The sequence below is a fragment of the Rhea americana genome, unplaced genomic scaffold (genome assembly GCF_003343005.1).
Source record: "Rhea americana isolate MKP2758 unplaced genomic scaffold, rheAme1 scaffold_23, whole genome shotgun sequence".
Classification (NCBI taxonomy): domain Eukaryota; kingdom Metazoa; phylum Chordata; class Aves; order Rheiformes; family Rheidae; genus Rhea; species Rhea americana.
In genome coordinates this window covers 5,606,426-5,624,728 of record NW_028186346.1, presented here as the reverse complement: position 1 = coordinate 5,624,728, position 18,303 = coordinate 5,606,426, and the positions used below count along the sequence as shown (strand labels likewise).

At 38.4% G+C, this 18,303-nt stretch overlaps 2 protein-coding genes across 2 annotated transcripts in view; one reads left to right on the top strand and one right to left on the bottom strand.

Moving 5' to 3' along the window:
* Positions 1-18,303, bottom strand: part of UBAC2 (UBA domain containing 2) — a 110,987-nt gene that overhangs the window by 40,529 nt on the left and 52,155 nt on the right. The gene's annotated exons all lie outside the window — the stretch shown is intronic.
* LOC146595300 (G protein-coupled receptor 183-like) overlaps positions 9,702-18,303 on the top strand; it is an 11,689-nt gene continuing 3,087 nt past the window's right edge. Inside the window, exon 1 of the mRNA XM_085305992.1 lies at positions 9,702-9,790. Coding sequence (XP_085162118.1) covers positions 9,789-9,790 — 2 coding nt within the window. The 5' untranslated portion in view covers positions 9,702-9,788. The remainder of the gene's footprint in view (positions 9,791-18,303) is intronic.

Genomic DNA, 18,303 nt, shown 5'->3' with positions numbered 1-18,303 from the left:
GAGAGATTACAAAAGGTTGAAAGGTTCCTTAAATGTTAATATTCACCACTTATGMCAACAATAAAACATAGAAAACACCATCCCAGAAGTCTTGTATTTGACAATGCTCACAACTTGACAAAGTAGAGGAGCTAAAGAAAACATAAAAATGTACTTTTTTCCTAAGACAGTAAGTAGACATCTAGACAGACTTACACCTGCAAAGTCATAAGTTTGTTTCTTAAAAGGAGTTCACTTTTAATATAATCAGATATCACACAAATATTCATAAAGGATTTTTTTAATGTCTAAACTATTACTCTTTAAAATATTTCATGGAACTCATTTCCACAGGTTAATCCATTTTTTGAAAATCGTTTCCTTTTCATTATGTAACTCTGTATTTTTACACTGACAATTTCAATTTATCTTTTCTGTTCAAAATTTTCAATGCATTAATCATGCCTTGTTTAAAATATGTATGTAGATGCTGCTCAACTATAGTGGGTCTTCCAATGAAGTTATCTATGAAACAATAAAGAATATGACCTACAAGTAAATAGGCAGCATAGGGAAGGCTAAGGAAAATGTAGGCCTGCTGCTTACTGGAACAAGGGACCTAGCGTCAAAGGACACGGAAAAGGCTACGTACTCAAAGGCTTTTTAGCCTCAGCTCTCACAGGTAAGGTTTGCCCTCCAGCCTCCTACATCCCTGAGCCTCCTAGCAGCCTGTGGGATTGAAGCAATACCCGCTACTGCGGAAGTTAGGGAATATCTGAGCCATCTGGACATACACAAGTCAACGGGACCAGATGGGATGTACCTCAGGGTGCTGGAGGAGATAACCAATGTTACTGTTAGGCTGTTCTCTGCATCTTTGAAAAGTGAAAGTGACCTGAAGGCAGGTTTCTAATGACTGGAAAAATCCAATTGCCACATCCATCTTCAGGAAGGAAGCCTCAAGAGCAAGTAGCTTTTCCCTGGGAAGATTATAGGGCACTTCCTCTCAGAAGCCATTTCCAGTCACATGAAGGACAAAGTGATTGCTAACAGCCAACACTGATTTATCAAGGGCAAATCATGCCTGACTAACCCGAYTGCTTTCCATGATGAGATAACTGCCATTATGATGAGACAACTGGCATTGCAGACAAGGGAAAGGTAGTGGATGCCGCCTACTTTCGCTCTGGCAAGACCTTTGACTCAGACTCTCATTGTGCCCTGAAGCAAAACTAGGAAGATGGACTGAATAYGTGAATAAGTGTGAGGAACTGGCTGCACTGCCAGTCTAATGTTGTGACCAGCAGCACAAAGTCCAAATGGTAGGCAGTTACTACCAGCATGCCTCAGGGATCCATACTGGGGCCAATTTATTTTATGTCTTTATTCATAACCTTGGCAAGGGAACAGAGTGCACGCTCAGCAAGTTTGTGAATGACAGCAAATTGGGAGAGCAGTCAGTACACCATAGGGCAGAGCACACTGTGATGGGCTGGAGAGAAATGGGCTGWCAGGAAACTTAAGTTCAACAAAAGCAAATGYGGAGTTCTGCACCTGAGTTGAAATAACCTCATGCAACCGCACAGACTGGCTAGAAAATGGATTTGCAAAAAAAGGACCTGGGAAAACCTTCAAATCAGCATTAGTAAGCAATCCTTGTGGGGAAGRAGGACAATTTGCATACTGGGCTCTTGTAGCAAATGTGGAGTCACCAGGTCACAGGAAGCGTTATTCTCYTCTGTTCATCCGCTCAGCACTTCTCAGACTGCGCCTGGAGCACCATTTCTAGTTTTGGGTTTCTCATTAAATGAAAGGCATTGACCTATTGGAATGAGTTCAGCAGAGGGTAATGACGGTCCAGTATTGGACCAGGCTGCCCAGAGAGCAAGAATCTCCATCCTCAGAGAAATTCAAAATTCAGCTGGACACAGCCTTGAGCAACCTCTGCTGTTGGACCTGCTTTGAACAGGGGACTGGATTACATGATTGCCCATGATCTTGTCAAACCTAAACTGCTCTGTTATTCTGTGAATAACTAAAGCCTTGTTCCTAAAGCTTGTAGTAACTGGAGGAATTTCTGTTCCTGTATTTGACTGCACAGGTACAAGCATCCATGCGTGCACTATAAATCAAAGAACTGGTTCTCAATTCTTTTCATTAAGTTAATTAATTGCTTGGTAACAGAGTCATATTCAACATCTAAGTGGAAAATATACTCTTACTTAAAGACTATTTCACTTCTCTCTTTTCCTTCACTTTTCTCTTTTCCTTTTTGCCTTTCCTTTCATTCCTTTGAATTTTCTTTCAAGAATTACACAATAGTTAATGTAGGAAAGGACCTCTGGGGATTGTTTAGTCTAACTCCCCTCTTCTCATGCACAGTCACCTACAGCACATTGCTCAGGATCATGTCCATTTGGGTTCTGAACATCTCCAAGGATGGAGACGCGACAGACTCTCTGGCAACCTGTTCTAGTACTCAGTCACCCTCACAGTAAAGAAATGTTTTCTTGTGTTCAAGCGGAATTTCTAGAGTTTCAATTTGTGCCCACTGCCTCTTCTCCTGTCTCTAGGCACCACAGAAAAGAGTCTGGGTCAGTCTTCTTTATGCCCTCCAATTTGTGTATTTATACACACTGATAAGATCTTCCTTGAGCATTCACTTCTCCAGACTGAACAGTTCCAGCTCTCTCAGCCTCTCCCTGTATGAGAAATGCTTAGTTTGTTAATCATCTTTGTGGCCCCTTGCTGGACTTGCCCTACTAAGTTCACGCCCTTCTTGAACTGGGAGACCAGAGCTGGGGACAGCACTCCAGATGTGGTCTCAACAGGGCTGAGTAAAGGGGAAGGGATCCCCTCCCTCGACCTGCTGGCAATACTCTGCCTGATGCAACCCAAAATACCACTGGCTTTCTTGGCCACAAGTGCACATTGCTGGCTCATGGCCAACTTGTTGTCCTCCAGGACCCCCAAGTCGTCCTCCGCAGAGCTGCTCTCCAGCAGGTCAGCCCCCAGCCTGTACTAGTGCAGAGATTATTTCTCCCCACGTGCATGACTCTGCACTTGCCTTTGTTGAACTTCATGAGGTTTCTCCATTTCTCCAGCCTCCGAATGGCAGCACAGCCCTCGGGTGTATCAGCATCTGCCTCCAGTTTTGTGTCATCTGCAACCTTGCTGAGGATCCTCTCAGCCCCATCCAGGTCATTYATGAAGACGCTGAAGAGAATCAGATCCAGTATCAACTCTTGGGGGATATCACTATTGAYTGGCCTCCACCTGGACTTCATGTCACTGATCACTACCCTCGGAGCCTGGCAGTTCAGTGAGGTCTCAGTTTGCTTCACTGTCCYCTTATCTAGCCCATACTTCATCAGCTTGTCTATGAGGACATTATGAAAGACAGAGTTGAAACTCTTATTAAAGACAAGATAAACAACATCTGCTGCTCTGCCTTCATCCACCAAGCCATTCATCTCATCATAGAAGACTATCAGGTTGGTCAGGCATGACTTCCCCTTTGTAAATGCTGCTAACTACTCTTGATCACCTTCTAGTCCTTCAATGCCCTCTTGAAGATAGAAATGACAGTTCTTGCTGCCAGTCCTCAGGAACTTCTCCCAATTGCCATGATCTTTCAAAGATAACCCAGAGTGGCCACAGAATTACATTTATTAGTTCCCTCAGCACTCATGGGTGTATCCCATCAGGTCCTAGACTTGTGTGTGTTCATTTTGTCTAAATATTCCCAACTCCTCTGCTGCAAGTTGAGTCTTACTTGCTGTAGACTTTCCCACTGGTCTCAGGGGCCTGGGATTCCTGAAAGCAAGCCTTACCAGTAAAGAACAAAGTGAWAAAGGTCTTCAGTACCTCAGCCTTTCCCTACGTCTTTTGTTACCTGATCCTCACTCCCATTCAGCTGTTGGTTCACATTTTCCCTGGCCTTCCTTCTACTGCTTATATACTTGTTGCCTTCCTCGTTGCCCTTCAAATCYCTTGTCAGATTCAAATCAAGTTGGGCTTTGGCTTTCCTAACTTCATCCCTGCATGCTCTATATTCCTCCTGGGTCATTTGTCCCTACTTCCACCTCCCGCATACTTCCTTTCTACGTTTAAGTTTAGTCAGGAGCACCTTGCTCATCCATGCAGGCCTTCTGCCTTTGCTTGATTCCTTGGTCAGAATGAACCATTCTTTGTCTTGAAGGAGATGATCCTTCAGTACCAACCATCTTTCTTTGACCTCTCTTCTCTCCACACTCATATCCCATGAGAGTCTTCCAAGTAGATYCCTGAACAGGTCAAAGTATACCCTAATGAAGACCAGGGTTAGGATTCTGCTTTTTGTCCTGTTTCCTCTTCACAGTATCCCGAACTCCACTATCTCATGGTCATTACAGTCAAGACGACCACCAGTCTTCACATCCCCAACCAGTTCTTTCTTGTTTGGAAGTATCAGGTCTAGCAGACCTCTCCCTTGTTGGCTCCCAAATCACCTGTGTTAAGAAGCTGTCATCTCCACAAGGCTCCTGGATTGCATGGGCCCCGCTGTGTTGTAGCTCCAGCAGATATTGAGATGGCTGAAGYCCCCTGTGAGGATCAGAGCCTGCGAACATGAAGCTTGTTCCAGTTGTCTAAAGAAGGCCTCATCTACTCCTGTCTGATCAGGTGGTCCACAGCAGTCATCCACAACAATATCACCCATGTTTGTCTGCCCACTAATTGTGACCTATAAGATTTTGGTTGGCTCATCATCCAACTCCTAGGCAGAGCTCTATTTCTGCTGCTCTCTCACATAAAGGGCAACTCTCCCCAGTCATGCTGATTTCCCAGAAAGCGCATTATGATTTCACCATAACGGCGTGGAAAATAACTTAAAAAAGTCATTTTAAATATCTTCTGTCTATGCAATTTAATGCATGTAAAAAAATCTTTCCTCTCCTTTCCCCTTTCCCTGCTCTCCTTTTCCACAGATCTTGGTCCCAGTCCTTTGTTTATTATATTGGTGAGAATATCAGGAATAAAATGGTTAATATCCTTTCAAGTGCCATGATTAGCTTCTACTAGAGAATTGAGATGTTTTTGTGCAAAGAAAGGACATCACTATTCTCAGACATATGCTGACTCTAAACTGAGATTATATCACTTTGTGTTTAGGATTTTCAAACAAAACAAAAAAAAGTTGTTAACTTCCAACAATTGCACTGAAAAAGAAACACAGCATACACACAGAAAGAAACAGTCCACATCATATAAAGTGGTGAGACTAGTTTTGCAGAGAAAAAACAACAAGAAACAACAAAATTTTTTTGAAAAAAAAATAAATAAACCAGAGATCTATGAACTACTGAGAGAAACCAAACAACCAGAGGCAATCATTTCCCAAGGGAGAAACAAGCTACCTGAAGTTTAAAAGGGTAAATAYTGAATGCAGATTAAAATTAAACATGTTAACATTAATAAATATATGCACAAAATACGGAAGAAACTCTAATTCTACAGCATAGGAACAAATGGGTAAACAGCTAATGCTACTTCTGCAAAAAATATCTGCTGTTGTCAATGGAAGTTTTGTGGGATTAAAATTTGCAGAAATAACTTATGTTATTTTATTTAGAATGACTCACCACATTTAGTGCTGTACCGTATTTTTTCGTTCACATTATTGAGAGCAGCTTAAGTTTTTTACAGAAGGATTAACCTCACAAATCCATGACCATGTTGCTTTTTAGGATTTAAAGTATCAGTCATAAAAAACAGCTGCAGATAATACAAAACACACAAACATTGTACTTCATCAGTTACTTTAATGCTCTACTTCCCTATAGGCTACCCAGACRATGCCATATCACATTTTAAATTACCAGTCTTTATTTTGAATGTGTTAGACTTTCTAAACAATATCCTTAAAATCAGCTAATTCCCTGGCATCCCACCCTTCTGCCAGATACCAGCAGAACAACCCAATTCTCGAGGCTTCTCAAGACCGGGAAAAGCATGAGAGAACTTTTCCCAGTATTCCTGTATCTTATCATCAATATTTCACAAGAATTTAGGGAAAAAATAATAATAAAAAAAACTGAGAAGAAGTTGTGTGCATCGGGGGGTGGGGGGAGGGAGAGTGTTCTTCCTGTCCACGGGTATCTCAGCAAAATCACTGCAACTTTGGATTTATCAAAATATGAAACTAAGCACATTTTAACTGAACAGGAAACACTTTTCAATCTCCTCTTGAAGATAAAWGCAAGTCAGACACCTAGCTCTCATTAAAAAAGCTTTTAATTTTAAGACTACCTGAAAACATACTTGATAGGCTGCTCAGTTCCATTCTAAACTAGATTCTTTTCCCACACTTCCTGGTGGCAAGCTAATCCAGAACTTTACTCTTCTGGTGGCTAGACTCTTTTTGATTTTAGTTTTAATTTATTCATCATTAATAAGATGTTGACATATATATGTACTACTCTATAGCCTTTAGCTTCTTCTGTAAAGATCAGTTAACYGTGTCTCCTTTCAACCTTGCTTGTGCAAAGCTTAAGAGGCTAGTATCTTTTAATCTCTCACAAAATTGTTCTCTAGCTCTCAATTCAGCTATCTGCTGACTGATTTATGGTAACTGATCATTGCTATAGTGATATATGTGCCAAAATACACAAAATTTCTTCAGTTACGACTTAACATTTATACAGCCTCCATGCAAGCAGTTTTTTGTGGACCACCAAGCACTTTTTCAGCTTACTACACTATTAAGAGAAGCAAAATTGTTTTATCCAGCTCCCTGTCCTTTCTTTAATATAAAATTAGCACACTGCCATTCACTTTAGGGCCAAAATCAGCCAGCATGGTATCCTGACAAAACAGACAGGGAATAGGAATGACTTGCCAAACCCTACACCGCAACTGAGCAACAGTATCACAGCAACAGCAATTCATCCGTAACTGTAAGTAATTAATATCAGGCAGGTGTTGTAGAGTTAGTTACCTGCACTTAGCCACCAGCAGTTGCTGCTCTGTATCAGATATTTGAAGCAAGTGATTAATGGTGATGGCTTACCGGGATGCTTTGTTTTTGCACACCAAGGAGCAGTCATCTCTGGCCATATTTACCAAACCAAAATCTGAGCTCAGCAGGAGAAAGGAGCTTGCGCCTTGCTCAGAGGCAGGGGCTCCCACTGAACACTATGCGGCTAAACCCAGCACAGAAACTGGAGCTGAGTACATTGGGAGGTATGGAGGCTTAAGAAAAGTGGTGAAGGGATTTAGATGGCAGAGTACTTTATTGAGGAGGTATGGTCCAACAACTGCATTGAAATCTTTAGTGCCCCTTTAGTTCCTCTGGCTTGGGTGCTTAACTAAATCTCTATCATAGTTTAACCCAACACATTTTATTTGGCCTCTATAAAGCAGAGGCAGTGAGTTACCATGACTCACTGATGAGCAATCACTTGCTGTTGCTCAGACTCAAGTCACTTGAGAAATAATGTTTGTCTACAGAAAAAGATAGGATTCAGCTACAGGTTACTTCCAGACATCTGAACTGTCTCTGAGGGAAAAGGGATTTTTTTTGGAAGTAAGGACAGTTTTGCAGTTAAGAAAGTGAACTGGAACTCAGGCTGGCTGGATTCAGTTTCTGGTTGTTCCATAACCATCCTGTGTAATTGCAGAAGTCATTTCTCACGTTGTGCGGTAGCTCTCTTCACACAGAATTGTAAAGACAAATCCAGTATCATTTGTAAACTGCTCAAATACAGTAGGGACTAAGCAAGCAGACAGAAAAAYAAACTAATACAGGCATCATAACACACTGGTCATAATACTAACTGCATGCTACCACCTCTGAAAGTAACACATTAGTGTATTAATTAACATATTAGCCTCCTTGTATGCATAATGAAGAACAATAAACTTCTGCATACAAATAGTAAAACAAGCCACTTCTTGAAAAAAGCCCATTTTTGGTTTAAATAGCCAAATGCCGGGACAGTCAGCCAGATCCTGGAGAAACAGCAGCAGTGTAAGAACAAAAAGCAAACGACAGTGTAGCGGAAGAATATAATCTGCATTGTTCAGCTCAAGCAATTACCACCTCACCACATCATGCCAGGCTGCCTTAGCGGCTACTGCTTCAGTGTAGCTCAAAGAGTACAATCTAATAATATATCTTAATCAAAGGAAGGCAGTATTTTATCAGATCAGAACAAGGAACACATATTGGTATTATTTGTACTTTTTTGAAATAAACATTTCCTTTACTATGAAGTTGAAGTATTAACATCAACCCTTGATCAAAAACTACTGCAAGCCTTTGTATTTACAAATTTYTGTATTTGCAAATTTCTCATTTCTGCCACATATTTCTGTTTCTAGATAAGGAACCACATTTCAGTATTATTTTGTGTACATATGAAGCAAGTTTCTTGTGTAATTTCTTTTCAAACATTGGTTTACATCTTACTACTTCATTTAAAGGGATTCTATTATTTGATGAAACTAAATAATTGAAAAAATTTAAAAACAAGAAATAAAAATCCACAATAATTAAAAAAAACAAACAAACAAACATAAAAAAAACAATCCAACAGCTCTTTCAAGGGCTTTCTGAAGTCAAGCTCAAACCTCCGTACACCTCTGACACTGCAATGTCAGCAAAAACTTATAGCGTGGACATAGCYTTACTGTTTCCAAACAGTTTCCAGCTTCTACACAGGTTGGACCAGCTAAAAACATCATCATGTCCACTTGCCCATTTTTTAAAATCAGGCCATTAAATGAGGCCACTTTAAAGATAAACTGTCTTTTGTAGTCATGAATGATCAGTATGAGTTTTGGGGAAAATCCCAGGTGATTTTCACCCACAGCCTCTAACAGCAAATGACAGGATTTTCCATCTACCTATGATCTCCATAACCTCTTTAACAAACATACAATTTTACAATTTAACTGTTAGGTCAATGTTCTTTACCCAGAAACAAGTTTATAACAAATAACAACAGATTACCTCAAAATTTGACATCCCATTTCTTTCATATTCCCTAAGGTATTCTTAATAAGAGAATTTTGGGCAATGAGATTTGTGTTTTCAGAGCTGCTCATTCCCTTTTAAAGTATTTACATCTGTATTGTTACTTACTATTTGTATCCTTGCTCAAAATGCAAYAAACAGTTTAGAAAGGCACATGTTCTCATTAGAACAAAACAGAGTTCTTCAACTCCTTCATGTATTTTCAAATGGCATTTCTGTAAAGCGTTGTCATCATGATACTAAAACRGTGCTGGGAATGTACATGGGCTGCTGAGATCTCTGATATTACACAGTATAACCTCAAAGCTGAGGCACACTGCTCTCTTGTGCGGTATCAGATCTGATCAGTAAGCAACTTTCAAAGTTTGTCCTGATCAGATGACTCTCTGCTTCAAGTTACGTTATTTTTAAATACAAATGTAATATAAACGAAAGTTTTTGTTTCAGGAATTTTTAGTTGGTCAGCAATCAGTCAAACAAACTTCTTGGTAAAGTCCCTTCTATGAAGGTCAGCCACACGTAACTGYGGCAGGGATGGGGGTGGTGGCATTTCTAATTACTCTCTTTGAACAGACTAATTGTCACATCCCATAAAACAGCAGGCAGCAAATCAGGACCAGCATATGAACTTTTTTTCTTTTTTTTCTTTTAAGGCATGCGAAAGACCTACCCCTCCCACGACAGAACAGACTCACGTAATCGCTCTTCAAAACAATGTGCAGGAGTAAGATTTCACAGTCAAGCTATCCTGTTAATTCCCTTGACTCCTCAGAGGATCTAAGAAGCTACAGACATGTGAGTATAGAAAAAGAATTAACCTTTTTTTTCCCCACTGATTTAAAGCAAACAATTCAAGAAAGCTCCTTTCTTTTCATATTATTTTGAATATTCTCATGTRGTGGGAAGGATAAATGATTTATGGATAGGAGAGACAAAGCTCAGGGAAGAAATTCTGTAATAATTCATACTGATAGATTAATGTGCTGCTTAATTTTTATCTAAAGGGGCACTTGACCCATGGAACCATTGAGAAATGATTTCAAATGCTTTCTTAAAATAGAGGCTTTTGACAATGAGAAGGAAACGTTTGATATTACATTAACTTAGACAATTTTTGGAAACAACAGTAATTTAAACTATACTAATGCAAAAATAACTAAGTTTTTCACTTGAAGTAAAAAGCTGCTGTTTATTCACAGAAACTGGCAGAATGCTTTGACTGTAGGAGAGTGCCTTAAAAGAAATCTGTACTGTGGTGGAGAATGCATAGGTTGGTCTATCATATGCACTCCCGGTCTATGAAACAGCCTTTTTTCTCACCACAGGAGCTCTGCAGTCACTCTTCTGAACATCGTAGCAGAATATTTTAAGAAGCTGAGTTTTATGAGCCAATTCCTCTTTTACCTTCTGACGCGCATTTCTTTCAAAACTTTTACAAACAAGGCATTCTTTTTCTGAACTGCAGTCATTAAACATCTTTGTCCCTAACATGTACCTTCACGCCATGAAGCTAAAGAAATCTTAAAATTGATATTATTTTATACATATTTCCAATTAAACAGAATCCTTTTTTCACATTTAACTAGCAAAGTAGCATACACCATTCAACAKACTAACAGCTCCTAATTATCATTTATCTTAAAAAAATAGAGACAGCATGCATACCTTTGAGCTCAGAGTAAAAGAAGAAATCGGCTTAACATTTCATGGCTCTTCCTGAACAGAGACAGAGAAGGGAYTGATAACCTACTGGGCAGTTAGTCTTTAACAGATCAAATTTAATCCCTTACTGTTCAAGAGATTGAGGAGTAGGTATATATGTAATAAATTTGAACTAAAGTTATAAAGTCTTAATTTCTAAAATTAACTAGAGATTGCACTTATACAGGTCCACTTCACCCAGCAAAAAAAAAAAAAAAAAAAATCATATAAAAGGTGTGCATTTTTTCTAGTATTAAGATAAAAATTCTTATTTGACTGCATTTCTCTCCTGCTTGCAGGAGTGTAATGTCAGTGCTTCAGGGTTTTCTCTTGTTTATTTGCTATATTTTAGGATCTAGCAGATCCTAAAAGGATCTACTTTAAGATTTAGCAGATGTAAGTAAAGTCCAAGGACATTAGCCATCTTTGCATCATCGCAGCTCTCCACATTAATACGCATCTTTGGCAGATAAGATTTATGTTAGATAATTCTCACATTTTTCAACAGATAATATTTTGAAAAAGAGATCCAACAGATAAGAGCTAGACAAGTACATTTCAAATGACTTCCACTTTTCCTTTAACTAGTTATGCAGCATTTCAACTCAAGTTCTTTATTTCACTTACTTTATTGCAACTTCTGCATTTGCTAAAGCAAAATAAAATTGTCACACAACTTTGTTAAATATTGTTACGAATCCAATAAAATCATTATGAATCAAAAAAAAAAAAAAAAACAGTACCATAAAGATCTCCCAGAAACATCACTCTGTGCACCTGCAAATTCTGTTAAGCACTTTAAGAACACTGTAGTTCTTTATAACTATCATTAAGAAAGTTATGCTTCATTAAGTACATATACTTAGGATTCTCTGAAGTGTGGCTTACAAAATTTGCTATAGTATTCCAAAACAGTTGGRTCTGTAGTAAGAAGAATAAAAGCATCAGCCTGGAAACTTCTCATTAGAATTAATTATGGAGAGCAATCTGAGGATTCAGTCTCTTTGTAATTTAGGATACAAGCTTAACAGCCTTGAAAAATAGTAAATTAACGTAATACACTAAAAATAATATACAAGAATGTTATAGCACTAGAAAGAAATAGGAAGCTTTAGGACATGCCTCTCTCTTGCCTCAGCCTTTATTAAACCACATGTAGCTCCCAAGCTGATAATATACCTAGATTTATGTACCTTTCTCTATTAACAAAGCACTAAGTTAGCRGGCACTACTTTTTAACAAACATAGCTCAGATCAACCCCTTTTCTCAAACATGGGAAACAGGTACCCCACACCAAGAAYTACCTGTTTGKTAAATCAGAAATTCAGACACTGAAAATCGCTGGTCAAAAAAAAGCAGTAATTTTTGATAGTAAGGAACAAAAACTACATCTACAATATCAGAACATATTCTCCATCTTCCATTGTCTCAGTTTTTAAAGTCTGTAAGACTTACACAGCTCAGACCTGTAGAGGACTGTAAGCTCAGAAAAGAAGTCCTCAGTTAGGCATTGCAAGGAAAGAGAAGTCTGTCACATTGATGGTATTTAAAAGCACTCAAGGTTTTCGATACTGCAGCTTAGGCCACTGTCACCTTAGGCCTTCACTTTGATATTTATAGACATAGTGTTAAGGGGAAAAGTGCAACGCTGATTTCCACAGAAACTYGTAACATCCCAAAACCAGGTCAGTAGAATACCACCAGCAAGAACACGCCCTTCTTTCTGTTCGTATGTTAGCTTTGCTTAGTTCTCTTTCCTGACTATTGCTTTTGAACCAGGTATACTCTTCATGTATACATGAAAAACATTCTTCTTCAATACTTTGTTAAAGAAATATTGCTCATCTAAATTTAGAGCGACTAAGCCATACTATGTGTAGAACCAAGATTGACCTTTTTTTTCTCTCCTCTGCGATGCCTCCACAAGAACTTAATTGATATCCCTCTTAAATTAGCTACTGGACAGAGGGACAAAGAGCTCACCTCCAGAGAACACAAATTATGAAGAGAAAGAGAGAGAGAGAGAGAGACAAATCACACATCAGATTACAATACAAAGCAGCAGCTCATGGCTTAAATTTATGCATATTAAGGGTTACATGTCTGTAACGTTACTATACTACGTATAAAACGCATGCATAAACACGTCTAGGAAGCAGGCCTTTGGATTACRTGCTGCCAGACCACAGCCACGGTTCTGTTCATCAAATACCTTTGCAATGGGGTCTCTGTTCCAAGCTGGGGTCTTGCATCCGGTGGTATAAGTGTAAACCAAATAAATAATTCCAGTCAAACATTTTCACAGAAAACCAAGCTTCTAAAACAACCATATTTCCTTCTTTGATGGGACTGCAGGATTGGCATAACGGTACCTTGGACTAATTTAAGACAAGCTAGATTTTGTAAGGGGCCTGTCAGTCATCTTTCTGAGTAGACACTATTGCTACAAAACATCAAGAGAACACACAGATTAGATTAAAAGCTGGTGAGCTAACAAATCAAAATGACTGAAGAATAACCGAAAACTGAATGGGTATGTTTCAACTTTTTCCATCAACGATCAGAGAACAACTACATCATCAATGGTAAAACTTGAAAATGGCAAGTGACAGAACGATAAAGAACAAACTGCACTGCTTGGAAGGCTGCGTGTATTCAAATAAAATTAATYTTAAATTTTGCCAGCAGTAACATCCTCCCAGGTAGAAGAGCAGAGCCATGGCCATACCCATAGAATGGCAATAACCTAGGACACTGCGAATCACAGCAAATCAACATCACAAGCTCCCAGTACAACGCTTCACAACTCTTATCTCAGGTATCTAACCAAGAGAGCAGAAAAAGCAGGGCGGAGAGGTGGGCAACATCCCAGCACAATGCCAGTGAGAGCCATCTGGAAATGGACTAAGCTGAAGATAGAAGTCACAAAATGATTTTGTTTTACCGTGAGGCATTTGAGTTTACCTTAATTTATCAAAACAATTAGATTGTTTTATAAACACCTTCAGAGGGAGGAAAACTCTTTATTAAAACATTTTTTTTTACTCTAAGGGGAAAAGCAAAACAAAAACAACATCTGCAAAYGAAATTTGGGGAAATTTAAATAAGACACTCACCTTTATTACAGGGTGGTAAATTGACTAGTGAAACAAGGTATAGGACAAATGATTAATTCTCCTGAAGTTCTCCAAATCAAAATAAATACTATTTTGGAAAACAGGCTTTAAATCAAAAATTATAGGGTTCCATATACAAATAACTAAAATCAGAATATAGTCTGGACTACCCAAGCATTCACATTAAATGAGTAACTGGTCTCTTCATACTACAGATTTACACATCAGCATCATCAAGTACTGTCTGTCTTCCAGTTCAAAAAAAATGTAAAAACTTGAACAACTTTCTTTACAGTACCGATATAAAGACACGGCCTTTAAATACTTTATGCCTTAAAATTTTGTATGTACCTCTGTGCCAAAAAGTTGTAAGAATGCTTTCTAAAATTGTTAAATTGGTAAGGTAAATTAATTTCATCTTTATTAAATATATACTTTGAAATAGTATCATCAGTAAAGTCAGTAGGCGACCTGAGAGGATTATTTAATCAAACAACATAGAACAGTAGACAGTCCAGGAGTTATTCTAGACTGTACCTGTAAAAATGTATCTGGATTCATAACAATAAATGACCATTTTTTCCTAAGGTACACAGGCACACAACTTAYAAAAATCAACAGGAATCAGGCTGGCATGCTGTTTAATTTGTCAGAGGTTTACAGTGGTAAAGGGCAGACATTCTCTATTTTTCCTCTAAGAATACAAAAAATGCAAAAAGCCTGCAAAATTGGAAAGCTGTCATTTTTTTCAGAGATATTCTGTGGAGGGTGGCATATGTCCTCTACGTACAGGAATCTGACGACTAAGGATTGTTGCCAGGAAATAAGCAGCAACCTGACAGAAGTCAGGTCTCAAAAAAGTCTCGTTTTAGTTAATACTCTAGACATCTTCTAGGAAGGAAGTTTTATTTTAAACGCAGCCCTACTGAAGATTGGCAAGAAGGTGAAACACCTACCGAGGTGGAGTTCATGCAACCATAAGAGCTTAGACATACAAAGAAGTTATCATGGCTCAAGTAATGTACACTAAATTGTCAAGCAAGTTTATCATGTTTGGGCCCCAACACACATATACTATTGTGAAGTTTTTTGTTAAAAAAGGAAATATCTTCAGGAAATACAGCACCTAGACACTTGGTGATTGAGCTCAAGAATGGCCATACATACTGCCATACAAACAACTGCTAATATTCATCTAGAGTATTTTAAAATAAATGCTTACCCTTCATTAACAGTCAAAATATGCTGGAGATGATAGAGGATCAAGGAGGACACTTTCCCCACCTAAAGCTGACTTCCACAGCAAGCAGAAGAGATGCTCAGGACTCCTGACATCCCCTTTCAAGAGATGCAGCTTAGCAGATGTGCATGCTGACCTGGAAGGTGCATGAGCTATGGCCAAGCTTTCTTCTTGTATGTTTGCAGACAATTTGTTCTGCCATGGAACTAGACAGAATTTTATTAGGAACTAGGGATATAACCTGTGGCAGMCAGAGTTTCTTGAGTTACTTGCTCCCTAATGCGTACTCATGCTGCACCCTAGATAGACAAAAACTCACTCCTAACCACGACTCTTCCTCAATATAGCCATGTTGTTATACCAGGCCAGAGTCAACGCCCTATCTTGAACAACAATAAGTTCTAGATGGATTTATTACATTAAAATAAAAGATATTATACAAAAGATCCTTGCAAAAACAACAGATAACAGGGATGTTTTATGAAATTCTACAGTTGATGTCAAACAAAAATTTTCACTGAAATTATAAAATTTCTCCTAAACCGTAATTCAGTGTGTTTGTATAGCAGATATCCTACATTCTATGAACATTTATAGAAAGAAGAATTAATGTGTCAATTATTCAGCTATTAATGAATACAAGCAACTTTTTAGTGATCAAAGAATAAAATTATACRGTTTATATACAGTAGTTTGTTTCCACAATGCAACGGTTTATATTGAATCTTGGATAATTCTTCTTTACATATGTTCCAGAAAGAATTTTATTTAAATGCCAAGAAAGAGATGGGTAGAAGATAGATGTCATGCTGGGAGTCTGAACAAGTAATCAGAAGCACCTACGTAAGAGAAAGAACCCAAAATGCCTCACTGACTCTTATCCAGATACCTATASAAGTTTCTGCGAAAAGCAGTCTTTAACACTTACACGAAACAAGAGTCATCCTACATGCTTCTATACAGGAAGAGATGAAACAGGAACTAAGTGTACCAGAACTGTCCTCAGGGTAATGCCTAATACATTACTCAATCATCAAATACACCAACACCAAGATAGAGTGAATGATACACAGTTAACTAACATAATATTCCTGACATTCTTAAATCTTCACAACGACTAGACAGTTGATATTTGCTGATTTAATCCCCTTACAATCACAAAACTCCACTTCAGATTTGACTTCCAACCCTGAATGGGGGATTCACAGCRTACACTAAGAGCAGGAATTTAAAATGCTTTTTATCAGCACTTTTACTTTTAGTGTTTCTATACTCCTGCTAACCTAGCCAGAATTCTGGTCAGATTGGATGATAATATGGTATGTGTTGTAGGCAAACTAATCATGAACAATTCATATCAAAAGATTACCCTGAAATAAATAGGACAATCTCACAAAAATGTGAAAGAACAACCAATCTTTTAATGTTTCTGCATGTTAATAAAAGAGTAATACATTATAAAATGTGTAGCCTTACAATCCTTAAAACTGAATTTTCCAGGAAGATTTTTTTTTAAGGTAAAACAGATTAAAGTTTTCAAATCCTGTGTCCAGTTCTGGGCTCCCCAGTACAACACAGACATGGAGCTACTGGAGAGAGTCCAGTGAAGGGCTACGAGGACGATCAGATGGCTGGAGCAGCTGCCCTATGAGGAAAGACTGCGAGAGCTGAATGTTTAGCCTGGGGAAGAGAAGACTGAGGGGGGATCTTATCAACGTKTACAAGAACCTGAAGGGAGGGTGTCAGGGGGACAGGAAAAAACTCTTTTCAGTTGCCCCATGTGACAGGACAAGAGGCAATGGGCAGAAATTGAAGCACAGGAAGTTCCGCCTGACCGTGAGGGGGAATTTCTTCCCTGTGAGAGTGACRGAGCACTGGCACAGGTTGCCCAGAGAGGTTGTGGAGTCTCCTTCTCTGGAGATCTTCAAGGCCTGCCTGGATGCAACCCTGTCTAACACGCTCTAGGTGACCCTGCTGAGCGGGGAGGTTGGACTAGATGATCTCCAGAGGTCCCTTCCAACCTTACTGATTCTATGATTCTATGACTGTTTCACAATATGCTTCTAGCACAGTGTATATACAAATATATAAAGTATTTCACTATAATGTGCCTGGCTTGCTATCAGAAATATTCCTATCTTTAGGAATCCTCTCAGTAGCTTTACTGGTTTTCTGTAGAAACACTGCTGACACTCAGTCTCACCAGTAACAGCTGAAAGATGCAGCTACACTTCRTAGTGAAAAGAGTTTAAAAGATGCCTTTTCGTATAAACTCACTTGCTATCAAAGTTGACAGTTTCAGGGACAAACAACTAACAGGAATACTACAAAAGTGACATGTATTTCAAGTGATTGGTGCTAACCAGTAACTGGAAATTCCTTCTGTAATTTGTTAGCTAAATTCTTCAAATGGTACCTCTTGGAGAATATTTTTGTAGAACAATCACTCAAAGACTAGTGTTAGAAGTATCATTGTTTCTGGCATTTACAATTACATTAAGCAACAAAAACTTACAAACCTAAGGAATATTCTCCATTGGAAGTGGTATCAACAGAGTGGGGTCCTTTCCATTTCTAAAATGCTAGATCGTTTTTGATCTATTTAAGACCCTCAAATCATTGCATCCACACCACTTTGTGGATCTTCCATGTCATTTCTGAATATGCAGATTTAAAAAAACCTGAAACATTTAAAAGCTAATAAACTGCCATTTGATTATATGTGTAAAATATTTTAGCTGGGTTATACAAGCACCACTAAAAAGTGACTAAAGCAGTTGCCTGATGAATTGATATATATAAACAACATCTAAATTAGATTGGAAAAGCTAATTCTTAAAACTAGGATTAAACAAGTCTGAATTATTTTAATGACATTAAGGTAAGCAAGCACATTGAAAAAAAAATTGGTTTCTCTAAGTAAGTTMAAGCATCACAGCATGAATCCTTGTAAACAAAAACTGCTTAAAATTAACTGAAATACATTTAAAAATTTTTATCTGCTTGTCTGGCCCTTTAGCACTTCATATGATCATTCAGACTGTCTTAAATAGTCTCTCACCTCCTGACCATTTGTAAACTTCACTTTTCAAATACACTACAGCCTCAGTAATTTTGCCTGTTGCCTGATTTCCACCCCCCACCCGAGGAAAGAGAAGATTGGGATCAAAATAGAAGAGTCAAAGTTTTTTTTTTGTTTGTTTGTTTTGGGTTTTTTTGGTTTTTTTTGTTAAAAATACTTGCACTGGTG